General features: G+C 37.0%; 3 protein-coding genes, 1 long non-coding RNA gene and 1 pseudogene across 5 annotated transcripts in view; 1 reads left to right on the top strand and 4 right to left on the bottom strand.

Moving 5' to 3' along the window:
- LOC143630616 (uncharacterized) overlaps nucleotides 1-19,248 on the top strand; it is a 198,371-nt gene that overhangs the window by 131,715 nt on the left and 47,408 nt on the right. The window lies entirely within an intron of this gene.
- On the bottom strand, nucleotides 605-4,821 carry LOC143630583 (amino acid permease 6-like). The gene is made up of 5 exons (XM_077099560.1): nucleotides 4,545-4,821; nucleotides 4,039-4,132; nucleotides 3,356-3,713; nucleotides 1,803-2,030; nucleotides 605-1,196 (listed from the first exon to the last, which is right to left on the bottom strand). Exons 1-5 carry the CDS (start codon nucleotides 4,819-4,821, stop codon nucleotides 786-788), a joined length of 1,368 nt encoding a protein of 455 aa, XP_076955675.1. The 3' UTR covers nucleotides 605-785.
- On the bottom strand, nucleotides 6,280-7,062 carry LOC143630575 (tubulin alpha-1 chain pseudogene; annotated as a pseudogene).
- Nucleotides 11,764-16,019, bottom strand: LOC143630574 (amino acid permease 6-like). Its single transcript, XM_077099554.1, has 7 exons — nucleotides 15,932-16,019; nucleotides 15,622-15,855; nucleotides 14,861-14,954; nucleotides 14,431-14,638; nucleotides 13,095-13,244; nucleotides 12,657-12,884; nucleotides 11,764-12,202 (listed from the first exon to the last, which is right to left on the bottom strand). Exons 1-7 carry the CDS (start codon nucleotides 16,017-16,019, stop codon nucleotides 11,792-11,794), a joined length of 1,413 nt encoding a protein of 470 aa, XP_076955669.1. The 3' UTR covers nucleotides 11,764-11,791.
- On the bottom strand, nucleotides 16,565-19,105 carry LOC143630608 (tubulin alpha-1 chain). Of its 2 annotated transcripts, XM_077099582.1 has the most exons (4): nucleotides 18,970-19,105; nucleotides 17,686-17,920; nucleotides 16,780-17,609; nucleotides 16,565-16,694 (listed from the first exon to the last, which is right to left on the bottom strand). In XM_077099582.1, exons 1-4 carry the CDS (start codon nucleotides 19,060-19,062, stop codon nucleotides 16,566-16,568), a joined length of 1,287 nt encoding a protein of 428 aa, XP_076955697.1. In that variant the 5' UTR covers nucleotides 19,063-19,105; the 3' UTR covers nucleotide 16,565. The 2 variants fall into 2 exon arrangements, with proteins under 2 accessions (XP_076955697.1, XP_076955696.1); XM_077099581.1 differs by having other exon boundaries at nucleotides 16,565-17,609.

The raw sequence follows: 19,248 nt of genomic DNA, 5'->3' as shown, positions 1-19,248 counted from the left end.
CTTAAGATCTGTTTTAAGAAAAAAAACAAACAGTCTTCAAGGGTAATGTCTGCGCGCGTGCAGACATTAGCTCCCTTGAAGATGTTTGAAGAAAAAACAAACACCCCCTAACATTACAACGTCTTACTTTATGTGTGTGTCATATATATGTTGTGCGTGGGGTTGGTAAGGTCTTTTAAGTAATTATTTAGCATGTGTTACTACTGACTTTGTATTTGAAAGCTAGCTAGCTCAGAACCAAGTACTGGATATCCTACATAGGTTTCCACTTTCCACCAATTGTTAGCAGCTGCCGAAAACCTTATAATATTAATATTTTCTTTCCTTTTGTCACTCATAGTGTTAAATAAATATATGTTCTCTATTGTTAGTTATGAAATTCATTAATTTGTCAAGTGTTACCATTTAATTATATTCATGGGATACTTGAAGTGGGTACTTTTAACATATTAAGCTCCATATATATATCGTCCAATTGTCTTTTTATAGATTAGAAAGGTTTCTAAATGAAGTTTATATATACACAATAATATAACATCTCAAATGGAAATTCACACCAAACATTGTCGGTAAATAAACGTGGTAATAAAATGAAGAAATTATTAACAACTTAACTATAAGATCGATAAAATGTAGTAATAACGTCTAACAAGCTTCGTCGACAACAACAAGTTGATTGTTAATGATCCAACGATTACATGACCAATCACGTTTTGATTAGCCAAATTTATTATAAGCCAGCCACATCACGAAAATAAACTAAAAACACAAACTATTTAAAAAAACTAAGACACAGCCTGAAACGGCTTAAAGACCGCAACCGAATTAACAAGGCCTCGAATAGATCCAGCAGCAGCGACGAGTGACACTATGAAGCACACTAGACTTATTACTTGCATGAAGATCCAAGTGTAAGACAACCTGGGAATCTTGGCTTGTGAAATGTACATTTGTATTGGGAAGTAAACTGATAGTGGCCAAAATGTGCAAGCACCAATCAATGCAACAAGTTCATTGAAAAAAGGAAATAACATTGCCATTATTGTCATCAGTATAACATATGTTGTCCTGCAAATCAACCGGAATAAGCTAAACTCCAAACCTACCAACGTGTAGTTATTTGTTATCAGTTTACTTTTGGTCCATCTTTTTCGACTCCATTCTTCCATAAACGCAAATATCGGTTGAGCTATAATCTGTACACGTATATGTATGTCGGGGAAGGTTCCATAAAACCATCTTTTAACTTGAAAACTCAAGAAAACCACTTTTAAACACTAATAATTTAAAACTTTTATTTTTCATTTTTTATATATGTTATTAATCTTTCCAAAACAACATGCAGATTGCCGAAGTACATGAATGTATCTCATACGAGCTAAATATATGTAGATTACGAGTTACATATATGTAACTGGGTATATCTTTTTATTTTTGGTAAAGATATAACAACATATAAAAAGAAAGAAAAAATAAAAAATTTTATTTTTCATTTTTTTATATGTTGTTAATCTTTGCCAAAAAAATATGCAGATTGCCAAAGTACATAAATGTATCTCATACGAGGTAAATATATGTAGATTACGAGTTACATATATGTAACTGTATATCTTTTTATTTTTGGTAAAGATATAACAGCATATAAAAAGAACGAAAAATTAAAACAAAATAAGTTTTTAAAAGTGGTTTTCAGGAGTTTTTAAGTATCTTGGTGGTTTTATTTGAACTCTCCCCTATAACCAAATTAATAAAATCTCATACATGAATTAGTAACTTGTGAGGAATAGATCCAATGGTGTTACCTGATAAGCACCTAAAAGATGAATAACCACACATAGATTAGCAAAACCGACGAGCCAAAAGGGGTCAAAAAAGCCGAATCCTGTTAAGAAGTTCCCAGGGGCAGCATTTCCAAAAGCCGCATATCCAAGAACACCACACATTGTGTAAAACAAGGAGCACGTCAAGATTCCGACCGTCGTCGCCTTCTTCATGGATTTGTTCTCTGGTGGACTTGATTTCAATGTGTCCTGCATGCAAAATTTCATTCTCTTTTGTAAGTACATAAACGTATGCGGTTGTTGCAAAAACAGGAATGTATAGGCGCTATATGTGGTGGCCTATCATCCTAGAGAGAATCCGGTATGGTAACAGTATGAAACAATGAACAAATGAGCCAGATCTCTTGACCATACGGTTGGGGTTTAACCTATAAATAGGCATGCCATAGGCTTACATTCCCAGTTGTACGGCTCCAACATATGGCCCCCTATACGCTCTCACAAGAGCGTATGGCTCTATTTTAAGTGTATGAGTCTCCATACGGCTCATACAATGCATTTATTAATCTTAATCTATCCCTAGCGTATTCAAATGCCGTGCTTGCGGTGCGCGCATATAATGTATATATGTGTGAACCCTCGGGTGGGCAAAAGTGAAATTGCTCTAATTTGACGTTATTTTACTAATCTCGTGAAAATAACGTTAAAAGTGCCGGAAAGTTAATCAGGCATCATGTGGTGGCGTTGATAGTCGAAAGACAAGGGTACATGCACCAATCAGCCGGTGTCCCGACGATTGAGTGCTATGTGCCTTATGTCCAAGGCTTGATGCAAAACTACTATCGAGCCGGGGGTCTCACCGGAAGCAACCTCTCTATCCCTATGGGGCAGAGGTAAGGCTGTCTACATCTTACCCTCCTCAGACCTTATCATAGTTTTGCTATTGGTGGGATATACTGAGTACGATGATGATGATGATGATGATGATGATGATGATGATGATGTATTTTGGTTTTCGTGTATCTTGTATTTTTTATTATTATTATTTTGTTTTTTTCTGTTTTGGTTTTGAAAGCCTTGTTGTAATAGTCAAGTAACTAGATATATCCGTGTAATACACTGGTGGTCAAAATAGCGCAACAAAAGAATTAAATTTAATAATAGACATAATAGTATACCTTATGAATTCATAAGATATATATAATGATAAATAAAATTTTATAATTCATAAATATCTAAAAACCTCATTTAATACAACATTTAAAGTTATATTTGTAACTTTGTTAGTAATTATATAAATGGTAATAGTATTAAAATTAAATAGCTTATTAGGTGTAAATTATAATTTTGAATATTATTGAGGTGAAATCCTATGTGAATAGCTTAGTTAAATGTACGTCATGTGGAAACTATGTATTGCGTTAATATTGTAGTTAGATTTTTCAATATATTGTTATTGAAGTTATAATCAAACCAAACCAAGAACAGGATCCAAGATGAAAACGCAAAGATCAAGAACCGACGAAACTCATATAACTACTATAAAGAAAAATCTTGTTTAGGAAATTGCATGCCTGAATCTCAATGAGCACGAAATTGAAGGCAAAAGCGAAAGCGATGTCTCCTAAAGCTGAAAATATTCTCCACATTTTCTCCATCCCGCTGAGGCCGTTCCCGATGGGTATTCCAGTCAAACTTGTCTTTCCAATTCCATTTTGGGCAATTTCAGCAATTGAAAGACCAATGCCAATAGTGGAGTACATAAATGACATGATGGCAGCAATCAGTGAGAGCATGGACAGCTTGTGAAAGTTGGGAACTTGGCTTAAGAATATCTCAATAATAGCAAACATCATCATTAACGGATTGTTGCGGACACGGCAGTCCGCGTGGTGGCCGTGCTGATGATAACAGTTTGATTTGTAGATTGCCCTGATGAAGACAAGTAATTAAAGAAAGTCTCTTACAGTCTATATATCATCAGCATCGTACTCAGTATATCTCACCAATAGCACAGCTATGATAGGGTCCATATATTTTCACTTTTTCAGTAATAGAAGTGGTAATATATGATTTTTTATTTTAATTTTTTTTTTGGTGGAAAAAAATTGGTTTTTTTATGTGTAAGAACTTAATATTTTAATATTTATGGGACCCTATGTACAAGTTTAAGTTTAAGTCCCGCCACTGATTAGTTATTCCAATGGATGTGAACTTGGTAACAAAAAATGTATATATATGAATGCGATAAACTTACGCCATGCTGATAGCGGTGGTAGCGGTGTAGCCGATGGTGGTTACAACAAGACCACTTAATTGAGCTATGCCACAAAGCTTGTAATGTTGCATTCCTGTATGCCACAATGCAGAAAGTATTTTATATTTTCGTTTAGTGTATAAAAATTGGGTGGTCTAACTGTCTAAGTAACTATAATAAAGGAACATTTGCATTTTTAACTAGTTGCTTTTTTACTTTTATAAAATATCACATTTTTGGTATGGATTTGAATCTTTGCAAGTGTAAGGTTAAAGAGATTTTATGTGAAAAAATTTGTTATTAAAAAAAATAGATAAAACAGTAGCACGTATGAAAACTTGAAAGCCTAAAAGTGAGTGACAACCTACCTAGTCCAGTGGCATAAATGTATCTAGACTGTTGTGAACATTAGTTAAATGAAGTATATGACTCAAAATCAATTAATGAAGAAATATAAGTCAACTTCTGAATAAATGATAAGAGAAATGAATGAATGAATTGTTTACCAAGAGTGGCTTTGACAGCATTCATGTATGTGCTGTTTCTTGTGCCATAAACAGGATCCGGAGATCGGTAAGAATCCGATAATAGGATGGAAGTGAACAAACTGATGAAACAAAAGAAGAGGAGAGTGATGATCCCGGGTATCAAACCCATTTGAGCGAAACACCAAGAGAGTGACAACACTCCAGAGCCGACTACAGTCGTTATTATGTGGACACTTGCGGACTGCCATGTTCCTACATTACATGCAATACAAATTAAAACAATTATTGTGCCCATCAGTTACTTACCAATTACCATGAGTTGATCGAGATATATTAGTTACTTACCGGTTCTTTTTATCTGCCCATCATCATCGTGTTTTGCATCACCGAGATAACTGGTTTCAGTGATAGAAAGGCTTGATATGTTATCCATGTTTGATGGAGAGGATGAATACATACTAACACAGCTTGGGGAGTTTAAATACTTGCAACTGGACTTAAAATGTACATTTATTGCTTCACTCTGGATTTTTCTAAGTAAATGTTCACACATCTGTCTTTGGAATTGAATACACGTACTAAGTTACATAGCATTATTATATTCAGATTTGTTAAAAAAGAAATTGCTTGTGAAATTAAAATGATAGTTGTTACTTGAACAGAGATGCCATAACAAAATGTGAGTTCAAAAATAACAATTTCATTAAGTGGTGAAGAGGTAGGTCCCAGCAGAGCCCAGTTGGACTCGCAAGACTCACCTTAAAAAGGGACGTCTGCGCAGAGACCAACTGGTTCCGCAGGACCCACCATGCTCAGAGAGATAAAGACCTTACGCGCAGTACGCCAGCTGTTCCCGCAGGAAAAGCCTCCCAATGGTGAAGTACCCCGCCTGTTCCCGCAGCTGCGGATACAAGCCATCAGGGAAGGCTACTCTCACTAATAGCAAGGCTACACGCACAAGGCACTAACTCTCAAATAATTCAGTAAATGTCACCTGAAGAAGGAATGAGCAAGCCGGGAATACTCCCGCCCAAAGCCGGGAATACTCCCGCCCAAATGAGCCAGTCCGTACGCTACTGGAGGATCTTTTGTACTGTACCTGCCAAGGTATGGACAAAAGATCTGACCAAAGCAGCGACAGCTCACTGACAACAGTACGACGAGGAGCACGCTCTAGTACTTAATGTCACTATCAGCCGCTGCCTACTCACCAACCCCTGTAGTGGCACGTGCGTAGCCTGCAGTTGGTGGAAAAGGAATAGTGCACAGCCCGCCATGTCACTATCAGCCGCTGCCTACCCACCAACCACCAGCATGGCACGTGCGTAGCCCACAGTTGGTAGAACAGGAATATTATACAGCCGGCTGTACCTGCTTGGAAACCTACCTTCGGCTATAAATACTCCAACACCTTGGAACGGTATCATCATCTTATATCTTCATATATTATCTGATATCTGCTCTAGCTATTTCTCTTAATATACACTTATATTCAAGAGCAATCTAGTCGGATTCTCACGCCGGAGGGTGGTCACAAGGAGGTACCCCCCCCCCCCCCTTCTCAGTGACGAGCTCACGGTGTCTGTTTTGCAGGTCATCAGAAGAACAGCCATCTTGGCCAGACCTAACCCTCATGGGAAACATCTACTTAACCCCCAGATTATCCGTAATCTGCCCGTGGTCACTTAGTGTTTCTTCAAGTGGTAATAACAACAATGATGTAAATAATCAATAAACAAGCAGTTTAAATAGATAACAAATAAAGCAAACCAAAGGTAAAACTTAATACTTGAAGCAAATAATGTCCCCAGAGCAAATCACAAGTCACTCAAACAAAACAAACATTCAACAGATAATAACTCTAGTACTCATCTCCTTCATCACCCTCATCATCTTCACCGCCCTCAGCACCAACCTCCTCGTAATCCTTTTCGAGTGCAGCAAGATCCTCACGCGCTTCAGAGAATTCACCTTCTTCCATTCCCTCACCAACATACCAATGAACAAAGGCCCGCTTAGCATACATCAGATCAAACTTATGGTCAATGCGAGAAAACACCTCAGCAACACTAGTCGAGTTGGATATCATGCAAACTGCCCTCTGCACCTTAGCCAGATCACCACCAGGCACCACTGTCGGTGGCTGGTAGTTGATACCACACTTGAACCCGGTAGGGCACCAGTCAACAAACTGAATGGTTCTCTTTGTCTTGATAGTTGCAACCGCAGCGTTCACGTCTTTAGGAACCACATCACCGCAGTACATCAGACAGCAAGCCATGTACTTTCCGTGACGTGGGTCACACTTAGCCATCATGGACGATGGCTCAAACGCACTGTTGGTGATCTCAGCAACCGAGAGCTGCTCATGGTAAGCCTTTTCAGCTGAGATCACTGGTGCATAGGACGAAAGCATGAAGTGGATTCTCAGGTATGGAACCAAATTGGTCTGGAATTCAGTCACATCCACATTCAAGGCTCCGTCAAACCTCAAAGAAGCGGTTAATGATGAGATAACTTGAGATACGAGGCGGTTAAGGTTGGTGTAGGTGGGACGCTCGATGTCAAGAGAGCGCCTACAGATGTCATAAATAGCTTCATTATCAAGAAGAATGGCAACATCGGTGTATGTCATAAAAAAGAAGTCATAATTTTTAAAATTTGAAAGATTTATGACATGCATATTTGTTTGTCATGAATTTAGTGTCATAACTAAAAAAAAAATAAAAAATGTGTGTCAAAACAAATCCCTAACATATGTTACCCCTTCTCCCAGCCATTTCCCAACACCACACCCAAATCTCCAAACCCTGCTCGCAGCGCTCATCACCACCAAACACTCTTTCTCTTCGGTATTCATAGCCGCTCTGTTCCTCTCTTTCAACATCACCGACATCGTATCTGGCATCTTCATGTCCATCAATCGCATAGGCAGACACCAGTAGGTTCGATTTCAGGTACATATATGTGTTTCGATTATTCGATGTTTTTATGCCTATGCTTTTAATTTTAGTTTGTTTATTGTTGTTTCGGAGCTTTGATTGGCTTTTGAGGCTGAATATTCATTCATTACACACAATTGTTTTAGAATTTGAGATATGATGTAATTTGAATGATGTAAATTTAGGGTTTTCTTTTCTTTTTTTTTGCTTTGTTTATTATGCTATATTTAAAGTGAATTTAGTTGTAACTATGTTTGTCTCTTTACCTCTTGCTGCTAATTTCTAAACTAAAACCCTTGAATTTGATTTTACTATAATCTATGTTGATTGGAATTAATTAGGGGTATTTTTTTTGTGGTTTTGGGGCAGTGTAGTTTATACACCTCAACAACCTTGACTACTTTTGTGTTTTGTACCCTTGGTATGAATCTCAATTTGTCTTGCAGTTTAGATTGTAGACGTATTAGGGTTTATAATTTAATCATGTGCCTCATTTGTAACAAGTTAGGGTTTATGTATATGAAAAAGGAGAATTGAATTTTGAGGTGTGTTCTATTTTGCGTTCTCATTTAGTGTAGCGTGGATATTCTTTTCATTATTAGGTGGAAAAATTCTATGTTTTAATTTCAGGACACAGACTATGGGTGAAGGAAATAGAAGAATTGATTTAGAAGAATGTGCAGGACAAGAGGTGTAAAGGATGCAGGTGGAAACTGGAACATACTTCCATTATTGGTATAATGGATTAATGAATGAATCTAAGAAGGTGATAAGCAAAGGTAGTATGTGCAAGTGAAAAAACAATGTCAAATAATCTATTAATAGAAGTCCAGGTTACAAACGCCCGCTCGCAAGCCAGTTGAGGTCGGCTCGTGTAAAAGCTCTATCGAGCTGACCTTAAACAAGCCCGAACTTGAGCCTAAAAAAACTTGTTTAATAAGCGAGCTCGAGCTTCACTTAACGAGCTCGAGCCAGCTCGTGACCCTAAACAACTTTTCCAAATATACAATCCAGGCTTTTTATTAACTATTTTTATACAATTAGCATTTGGTTTTTTCCAAGGTTACTCAAACGAAAGTTGTAAAGGCAGATGCATATGCAGCAGGTTTGTACACTTTCATCTTTAAACTTCCCTATTTTATGCAGTAAGCTATGTACCGGTAAGCAGTAAGTTGTGTACTGATAAGCAGTAAGCTGTGTTTTCGTGGCCCCACTAACTACGCAAGTATTGGTAGGGCCCGGAGTTTTCCTTAATGTTTTTCTCCTTTTTATTTTTTATTTTTCTCTGGATTATGCAGAAAGGAAGGTGTCAAAAGTACACTTGGTTCATTAGCTTGTTGTTACTAGGTGTGGTGGCGAGCGCTGGTTTAGCTGGTTACAATTGTTATGGATACAAACTAAGGGTACGTGCATCTTACAGATTTTTGTACTTTATAAAACTAGTTTTATAGATATAATAATACAATGGTTAATCAGACAAGCATACATGGACTCGGAGATCATGGCGATTATGTCTCAATACACATGCCTCTCGACAACTAGCCTCAAAGTCAAGTCTTTATTCATGAAAGCGAATCTTTGCATCAAACATCAACCATATGATGCATAAGGTAGTTTATCAACTTTATCTGTTTTGTTGAATTGTTGTCATGTTTTTCGTGTTCCTAGGTTTCTTCTTACAAGAGTTTCCATTTACATATGAAATGGCCCATGGGACTATTTTAAAACCAAGGACTGAACTATGTGTGCTAGGTATTTGTTGTTAAATAATAATATGAGTATACACTTATACATGCTAGACTGTTTGGTATAAGCTTTGAATTCTGCTTCATCTTGTTTAACTCCCTCGAACTTCTTGAAATAAAGATTTTTTTTTATGTTTGTTCTCCTTGAGTTCTAATATTTTCTTTGTTTAATTTCCTTCTTAGGTTAGGAGATGCAAAGATGCGCATGTGGCTGTGGATATTGATGGAATTCACAAAGGTCAAGTTTCGTGGCATCGTTTATTTTTTAATATCATATTGTATTGACAACCAATATTTTTGTTAATTTAGGAATGTTTGTTATATTTGGCTACGGATGATTAATTTATGAAATAGATTATTTTTCTATTTATGCATTTTATTTGTATTGTGAGAATTTAGTTGTCATTAATGCAGAGTAATTACAAAAAAAAAATTAATATATTTATTATATATATATATTTGACAAAATGGCAAAAGACGTCCTTTACGTTTGATCGTTTTTTTAGTAGACGTCCTTTAGCAAAAAAAATAGCTGAAAACATACTTATGTATCAAATCCTTTTCACGTTAAGTCCTTTGGCTATAACCCAGTTAATTTTTCTCGTTAAATATGATCATGTGCAAGGCACATGAGGGTATTTTTGTACTTCTATACAATTATTTAATAATTAATAATTAAAACTTAAAAAGAAAAAGATACTCTCTCTCTCTCTCTCTTCATCATCTTCTTTCTTCTTTCTTCTCTTCATTATCTTCTTTCTTCAATCACCCCTTTCACCACCACTCTTCGGCTCACTCCACCACCATCAACCACTCCGATCAACTCCCAACCCCACCACCACATCAATTAGGGATAATCTCATATCACACCACCACCGAACCACCGCTTAAAGACCAATCCAATCGATTAAGGATAATCTCAGATCTGAAAAGTCCAATCCATTCAAATCTCAGCAGATTACGGGTGTTTGTACAAGCTTAATTAAAGTTTCATCAACGAAAAATACTCACCAGGAAATAATCAATATCCCTGAATTGGCCGGCAACGGACACCGCTGGCATCTCATCGCTCTGTTGCAAGTCACAAAATCCACCGCAAACCTTGACAAGCGGATCCACTACCGGCAAAACATCGGCGCCGTCTGATTAATGTTCGATTCAGGTATAACAAATTGCCCTAATTCCATATATCAAGAACTAATAAACTGATTTATATAGCAAATCCCTTAAATAACACGAAATGGAGTGTGATACCTTTACCTCCTCCGATCACCGTAGCCTGTTATACGACCGACGTCAACCGCTGACACACCTGTTGCAGAAGGGGAATCTATTTAGGGGTGGGGGATTTAGCATCATGTCGCGAGGCTAGAAAGCTGAATTGTAGATGAAGCATGATGAGGAGGAACACAACAGGTATTTAGGCTGTGGTGGTTTGGTTCGAAAGGTTTTCTTTCTGCGATGGTGGTTTCATTCCGATTGGATTCCTGTGGTCCAGTGGTGGTGTGGTCTGCGGTGCAGGAGAGAGAGAGAGGAAAGAGAGAGGAGATGAAAGAAAGAGAGAGGACTTATTTTTATTTTAAAATATTTTTATTCTTTTATTTTAGTTATTAAAAAATGCATGAATGTACAAAAATACCCTCATGTGCCTTACACATGACCAAATTTAACGGAAATATTTAACTGGGTTAGTGACAAAGGACGTAACATGAAACAAATTTGAAACATGAATTATTTATGACTGGGCTATCATTGACACACATTTGTGTGTCATCTATACCCTTTAATGACAAGCATTGCGTGTCATTAAAGGTGTTTTTTCTAGTAGTGTCATTACAAATTTGACGATAAATCTAATTTTGTATTCTCAAAATATTCAAAATTTTCATTTTTGACCCGTTACAAATTTTAACCTAAATGCAGTTAACTTGTACCAAACAATCTATTTACCAACTTTTGACCCATAAAATCAAATTTAAGTTCCACAAAAAACCCGAAACAATTTTCATTTAAGAAACATGATTTGTTGTTGATTTTTGAAATTCACCAAGTATTTTGAAATATATAGTAAAATAATATGTTAATATTTATATTTATAAAAATTTATAGATATTATATAAATATAGTGTAAAAGGAAAGTGAATCATTTTTGATTTATTACATATATTAGGGTATATTAGTTTTGGAGGGAAAAAAATTGTGAGAATTAACCAAAACATGACAAGCGTCCACATTTATTTTGCTTTATTAGAATAGTTAGATATCGTCCAATAGTCTTTTTATAGCTTAGAAAGGTTTCTAGATGAAGTTTATACACAATATTTAACGTCTCAAATGGAAATTCTCACCAAGTTTATCATTTAATAAACGTGTCAAGATATTTCTTCCGGTTAGGGTTGAACCACCCGAATCCGGTCAATATATACTTCACACATAGCTAACCCATATTAATAGAACATATCATTAACTTAATTACACGATCCAACGGTTACATGATGACCAATCATGTTTTGATTTGTCAAACTTATTATAAGCCAAATCGCTGAAATAAACAAAAAACACAAACTATTTAATTAAGCTAAGACACGGCCTGAAACGGCTTAAAGACTGCAACCGAAGTAACAAGGCCTCGAATTGATCCAGCAGCAGCGACGGGTGACACTATGAAGCACACTAGATTTATTACTTGCATGAAGATCCAAGGGTAAGATAACCTGGGAATCTTGGCTTGTGAAATGTACATTTGTATTGGAAAGTAAACTGATAGTGGCCAAAATGTGCAAGCACCAATCAATGCAACAAGATCATTGAAAAAAGGAAATAACATTGCTATTATTGTCATCAGTATAACATATGTTGTCCTGCAAATCAACCGGAATAAGCTAAACTCCAAACCACCCAACGTGTAGTATTTTGTGGTAAATTTACTCTCGGTCCATCTTTTTCGGCTCCATTCTTCCATAAACGCAAATATCAGTTGAGCTATAATCTGTACATGTATATGTATGTAGGGGAGAGTTCCAACGAAAACCATCTTTTAACTTGAAAACTCGAGAAAACCACTTTTAAGCACTAATGTTTTTAAAATTTTTATTTTTCATTCTTGTTATATGTTATTAATCTTTGCCAACAAATATGCAGATTGCCGAAGTCCATATATGTATATTCTAAAGTTACATATATGTATCTCATACGAGGTAAATATATGTAGATTACGAGTTACATATATGTAACTATATATATTTTTATTTTTAGCAAAGATTAACAACATATTAAAAGAACAAAAAATTAAAACAAAATAAGTTTTTAAAAGTGGTTTTCACGAGCTTTTGAGTATTTTGATGGTTTTATTTGAACGCTCCCCTATATGTATATTATAACCAAATTAATAAAAATCTTATACATTAACAATTAACTTGTGACAAATGGGTCCAATGGTGTACCTGATAAGCACCTAAAAGATGAATAACCACACATAGATTAGCAAAACCGACGAGCCAAAAGGGGTCGAAAAATCCGAATCCTGTTAAGAAGTTCCCAGGGGCAGCATTTCCAAAAGCTGCATATCCAAGAACACCACACATTGTGTAGAACAAGGAGCATGTCAAGATTCCGACCGTTGTCGCCTTCTTCATGGATTTGTTCTCTGGTGGACTTGATTTCAATGTGTCCTGCATGCAATATTTCATTCTCTTTTGTAACTAATTAAAAAGAAATAACTTAATATTTGGTGTTTATAAAGAGTAATTATAATTTGTCTATGCTTTATTTATTTTACTTCATTTTAAGGTTACAATAAATTGAGTGCTTGATTTTAAGGTTGCACCATGTGAACAAACATTATTAGTCCAATAAAAAATCTTGTTTAGGAAATTGCTTGCCTGAATCTCGATGAGCACGAAATTGAAGGCGAATGCGAAAGCGATGTCTCCTAAAGCCGATAATATTCTCCACATTTTCTCCATCCCGGTGAGGCCGTTCCCGATGGGTATTCCAGTCAAACTCATCTTTCCAATTCCATTTTGGGCAAGAATGGAATGCAGGGATTTGGGGCACCTCCTTATTTAGCTTTCAAGCGGGAGAGGACTTCTATAGAGTCATTTATGTTAACCCCTGCTTTGTGGTACTATCTCAGTCTAAGGCTTTGGGAGCCTGCATTTGTGGGAGCTGAGGCCACATTCACTACCATCGCAGTCTGGGTCCAACTGGGAGGTCTTCCCATTTTTCTTCTATTACATGACCAAGGGGAATCTTCGCGTGGACAAAGAGAGAGAAGAGAGGGCTAGTAGATGAGGCAAAGGCCGGAGCTGCTACAATAGCAAGGGAGCTGGAGGAAATAAGACTGATAGATGGACGTGAGAAAGCTCTTTTATCATTTTGGTCTGGTATATGGGCGGGAGGAGAATAAGAGTCTCGTCTCATCTTTCAGCTGGAGTTAAGGCTCTCCTGTAAGAACTCTTAAAGGAATTGGTAGAGGACTTCTATAGAGTCATTTATGTTAACCCCTGCTTTGTGGTACTATCTCAGTCTAAGGCTTTGGGAGCCTGCATTTGTGGGAGCTGAGGCCACATTCACTACCATCGCAGTCTGGGTCCAACTGGGAGGTCTTCCCATTTTTCTTCTATTACATGACCAAGGGGAATCTTCGCGTGGACAAAGAGAGAGAAGAGAGGGCTAGTAGATGAGGCAAAGGCCGGAGCTGCTACAATAGCAAGGGAGCTGGAGGAAATAAGACTGATAGATGGACGTGAGAAAGCTCTTTTATCATTTTGGTCTGGTATATGGGCGGGAGGAGAATAAGAGTCTCGTCTCATCTTTCAGCTGGAGTTAAGGCTCTCCTGTAAGAACTCTTAAAGGAATTGGTAGACAAAGCATAATGCTTCTTACAAGCGAAAGAAAGATTAGCTCGATCCCAGGAGATTCCATCTGTCGAGGAGCCCTTCTCGGACTACTTAAATAAGTAATGAGCTTTCAACAACGTTAACAACACTACGAAAAAAGTAAACTATGGTTGCCCACTGATCTGATCATAGGTGAAATCCAACCCCTTCTCTGCTCCTTTCCTGACCCTTTCTAAGCTCTTGGATCCTGCCCTGCGCCTCTCTAGGCTTCGCTCTCGCTCATGACTGGTATATGGATCTCTCTATGTAGAGATCGGCCTTCTAGAAGCTTCGCCAGAAGCGACTAGTCGCTTCCCGAATATCCCTTTCCTTCGCTTTTACCAATTGAAAGACCAATGCCAATAGTGGAGTACATAAATGACATGATGGCAGCAACCAGTGAGAGCATGGACAGCTTGTGAAAGTTGGGAACTTGGCTTAAGAATATCTCGATAACAGCAAACATTACCATTAACGGATTGTTGCGCACACGGCAGTCAGCGTGGTGCCCGTGCTGATGATAACAGTTTGATTTGTAGATTGCCCTGATCAACACGGTCCATATATTTTCAGTAATATTTTTAGGCTCAGTAGTACGTAATATATGATTTTTGATAGTCTGGATTTTTTTTGGGTGGAAAATAATTGGGTTTTTTTATGTGTCAGAACTTAATATTAATTTCTAATAATTTTTGGGCCCCTTAGTTATTCCGGTGGATGTGAACTTGGTAACAAAAGATGCATATATATGAATGCGGTAAACTTACGCCATGCTGATAGTGGTGGTAGCGGTGTAGCCAACGGTGGTTATAACAAGACTACTTAACTGAGCTATGCCACAAAGCTTGTAATGTTGCATTCCTGTATGCCACAATTCACAAAGTTTTTTTTTTTTTATTTTAGTTTAGTGTATAAAAATTGGGTAGTCTAAGTAACACATAACTAAGGAACAACTGCATTTTCAACTACTTCAATAAAATTTCACATTTTTACTTTTTGAAAATGTGTGTTTACGAAATAATTATAAGGATATGATTTAGAAAGAATAGAATAAAAACACATTTTTTTCAGGAAAAAAAAATGTTGACAAGTTTGGTGGTGTCTCTAGGTAGGAGTAGATCTGTTGAGTCATAAATGGATCTGCTACATCAATATTAAAAACTGTCGTGTCGAGATGTTTAAATATGAATGTCATTTTGTCAACTTCTCCCCTTATAAACCGTAGCACATACTCATGATCTAATGGTCTAGTGGTATGGGTTTAAATCCTTGCAAGTGAAAGGTAAAAAGGATTCTATGTGAAAAAAATTGTTATTAAAAAAATAGATAAACGGTGGCACGTATGAAAACTTGAAAACCTAAAAGTGAGTGACAACTTACCTAGTCCAGTGGCATAAATGTGTCTAGACTGTTGTGAACATTACTACATTAGTTAAATGAAATATATAACTCAAAATCAATTAATGAAGAAATATAAGTCAACCTTTGAATAAAAAGTAAAGAGAAAAGAATGAATGAATTTGTTTACCAAGAGTGGCTTTGACAGCATTCATGTATGTGGAGTTTCTTTTGCCGTAAACAGGATCCGGAGATCGGTAAGAATCTGATAAAAGGATGGAAGTGAACAAACTGATGGCACAAAAGAAGAGGAGAGTGATGATCCCGGGTATCAAACCCATTTGAGCGAAACACCATGAGAGTGACAACACTCCAGACCCTATTACAGTCGTTATTATGTGGACACTTGCATACTGCCATGTTCCTACATTACATATATGCAATACTAATTTAAACGATTAAATTGAACATACATGAGTTGATTGAGATATATTAGATACCGGTTCTTTTTATCTGCCCATCGTCATCGTATTTTTCATCACCAGGATAACCTGGTTCGGTTATAGAAAGGCTTGATACATTATCCATGTTGAAGTTAGTGAAGGAGAAGATGAGTGCATACTAAGGTTGGAGGGGTTTATATACTTACAACTAGACTTAAAATGTACATTTATTGCTTCACATTTTGGATTTTTCTAAGTAAATGTTCACTCATCTGTCTTTGGAATTGAACACAATACCATTATTATATTCATATTTGTTAAGAAACTGCTTGTGAAATTAATGATTCATGTTTTTTAAAACAGATTAATAATTGTTCAAAAATCAAATCCTTCCAAAGCATGATTCACAAGTTTACATCTAGAAAATCACTACCAAAGTTTTTAAAACTGGATAGGTTTTAACTTCAACCGCTCTGCGATTCACTTAAAACATATACTTAAAAGTGACTTCCAAAATAGCAATTTCATTAAGTGGTAATAGCAACAATGATGTAAATGATCAATAAACAAGAAGCAGTTTAAGCATCAAAAATAAAGCAAATCAAGGGTAAAACTTAATACATGAAGCAAATAATGTCCAGAAAGGAAATCACAAGTCACACATAAAAAAATAAAACAAACATTCAATGATTCAACAGATAATAACTCTAGTACTCCTCCCCTTCATCACCCTCATCATCCTCACCACCCTCAGCACCAACCTCCTCGTAATCCTTCTCAAGTGCAGCAAGATCCTCACGCGCTTCAGAGAATTCACCTTCTTCCATTCCCTCACCAACGTACCAATGAACAAAAGCCCGCTTAGCATACATCAGATCAAACTTATGGTCAATGCGAGAAAACACCTCAGCAACACTGGTCGAGTTGGATATCATGCAAACCGCCCTCTGGACCTTAGCCAGATCACCACCAGGCACCACAGTCGGTGGCTGGTAGTTGATACCACACTTGAACCCGGTAGGGCACCAGTCAACAAACTGAATGGTTCTCTTTGTCTTGATGGTTGCAACCGCAGCGTTCACATCTTTAGGAACCACATCACCGCGGTACATCAGACAGCAGGCCATGTACTTGCCGTGGCGTGGGTCACACTTGGCCATCATGGACGATGGCTCAAACGCACTGTTGGTGATCTCAGCAACCGAGAGCTGCTCATGGTAAGCCTTTTCAGCTGAGATCACTGGTGCATAGGACGAAAGCATGAAGTGGATTCTCGGGTATGGAACCAAGTTGGTCTGGAATTCAGTCACATCCACATTCAAGGCTCCGTCAAACCTCAAAGAAGCGGTTAATGATGAGATAACTTGAGATACGAGGCGGTTAAGGTTGGTGTAGGTGGGACGCTCGATGTCAAGAGAGCGCCTACAGATGTCATAAATAGCTTCATTATCAAGAAGAATGGCAACATCGGTGTGTTCCAAAAGGGAGTGAGTTGAGAGAACACTGTTGTATGGCTCAACAACTGATGTCGAAACCTGTGGAGATGGATACACAGTGAACCCAAGCTTTGACTTCTTCCCATAGTCAACAGAAAGCCTTTCCAAGAGAAGAGAACCCAAACCCGACCCGGTACCACCACCAACGGCATTAAAAACAAGGAACCCTTGGAGCCCGGTGCAGTTGTCAGCTAGCTTTCTGATACGGTCCAAGCACAGGTCAACAATCTCCTTACCAACTGAAACACAAAAAAAACATCAGTAAGTGTTCAACCTAATAAACTAAAAATGGGAAAATCAGTTACAAATTCATACTTGTGTAGTGACCACGAGCGAAGTTGTTGGCGGCATCCTCTTTGCCACTGATCAATTGTTCAGGGTGGAAAAGCTGGCGGTAAGTACCAGTTCTTACTTCATCAATGACAGTGGGTTCAAGATCAACAAAGACAGCACGGGGGACGTGCTTTCCTGCACCAGTTTCGCTGAAAAAGGTGTTGAAAGCGTCATCACCTCCTCCAACAGTCTTGTCACTTGGCATCTGGCCATCAGGCTGTGAATATAGAAGATCAAAGCATCAGTGTCAAATCTAAACATACTTCTACTTAGCCAGACCGTGCAAGTACAAAAACCATTCAAAAAGAACTGGTAACTACATTATACAATGTTAATATTAATATTAATAATATGTTAATTCAAACATTTTGCTTTTCATAAATATCAAGTTTCAAAACCACCACATGTTAAGAGTGATCTCTGAATATATTCCAATTAGGCGAGTAAATATACAGCTATTTTCTATAAAACAAAAGTTAGAGATAGGTATTAAGCATGTAACAAACCAAATGCTCATAAACTATTTGACGGATAGCTTGTTTAATTAATACACAGTCGAACATGAACAAAACATTGTGGTTGTTTATGTAAGTTTGCTTACTCTTGATTAAATTTTAAACAAAAAGAATTTATTTGATTATATGATCATGTTCAGCTGAAGTTAAATGAAGAAACACAAGCATACCCCTGTTCATGTTCATGTTCTTGTTCATGCTCTCGTTCATTTACAAACCTAATTGCAATAAATCTCAAATATGATATAAAAACAATGATGAAATGATCAACCTTAACTTGAATAAAGACTTGGGCAATGATTCACAATGATAAATAGTGTATTATTATTAATAATATATCTATGCACTAACTTGTAGAGAGTAATGCAAGTAACTAAAACAAAAACAATTGCAAATGCAGTAAACTATGCACTAAGCAACTAATTAGATTTAATCAAATATCCAGATCTACTAAACAGAATAATAAACATCTACTTTGAAAACACTAGATCTACAACTAATATCCACATTACTACTCAAACCTAAAACTAATAAGCATAACACTCATAGCTGCTGTACTGAAAACACCAGATCTAAAACTAATAAGCATAACACTCATAGCTGCTGTACTGAAAACACCAGATCTACAACTAACAAGCATAAACAAATGAAAACACCAGATCTACAAGTAACTACTCAGATCTGAAGCATAATTAAACAGTTAATCAGTAACTAAGCAGTTTAATAATAAATAATAAGAGAAGAAATGGACCTGAATTCCATGCTCGAGACAGTAAAGCTCCCAGCAGGCGTTTCCGACCTGAATACCGGCCTGGCCGATGTGAATCGATATGCACTCTCTCATTTTCTATCAAACAAACGGCGTTTATCAAGACGCCTTCAAATGCCAAGTGTGAGCACCTGAATAAATTAGGGTTTCTGTATTTATAGTTGCGATGCTGGGTTAACAGCTAACCGTGGTGTGGTTGGCTTTTTCTTTTTAAATTATTTCTTTTGCCGCCCACTGTCAGATGCTTTCGACTTTTCATTA

Source organism: Bidens hawaiensis, unplaced genomic scaffold, assembly GCF_021521415.1.
Source record: "Bidens hawaiensis isolate Kalapana, Puna unplaced genomic scaffold, B.hawaiensis_p1.1 tig00005770_1, whole genome shotgun sequence".
Lineage (NCBI taxonomy): Eukaryota > Viridiplantae > Streptophyta > Magnoliopsida > Asterales > Asteraceae > Bidens > Bidens hawaiensis.
This window is presented reverse-complemented; position numbering and strand designations above follow the sequence as displayed.

Bases quoted from the DNA above. Each gene is read 5' to 3' on its own strand.
- LOC143630608 (XM_077099581.1), bottom strand. From the start codon at position 19,062: ATGAGAGAGTGCATATCGATTCACATCGGCCAGGCCGGTATTCAGGTC. The intron at 17,921-18,969 runs GTCCATTTCTTC...CTATATTCACAG, and splicing joins GTCTCGAGCATGGAATTCAG to CCTGATGGCCAGATGCCAAG. The intron at 17,610-17,685 runs GTATGAATTTGT...TTTGTGTTTCAG, and splicing joins CGCTCGTGGTCACTACACAA to TTGGTAAGGAGATTGTTGAC.
- LOC143630574 (XM_077099554.1), bottom strand. From the start codon at position 16,019: ATGGATAATGTATCAAGCCTTTCTATAACCGAACCAGGTTATCCTGGT. The intron at 12,885-13,094 runs GCAAGCAATTTC...TATTGCATGCAG, and splicing joins TCGTGCTCATCGAGATTCAG to GACACATTGAAATCAAGTCC. The intron at 12,203-12,656 runs GTACACCATTGG...ATACATGTACAG, and splicing joins ATCTTTTAGGTGCTTATCAG to ATTATAGCTCAACTGATATT.
- LOC143630583 (XM_077099560.1), bottom strand. From the start codon at position 4,821: ATGGGCACAATAATTGTTTTAATTTGTATTGCATGTAATGTAGGAACA. The intron at 2,031-3,355 runs GCATGCAATTTC...TTTTGCATGCAG, and splicing joins TCGTGCTCATTGAGATTCAG to GACACATTGAAATCAAGTCC. The intron at 1,197-1,802 runs GTAACACCATTG...ATACGTGTACAG, and splicing joins ATCTTTTAGGTGCTTATCAG to ATTATAGCTCAACCGATATT.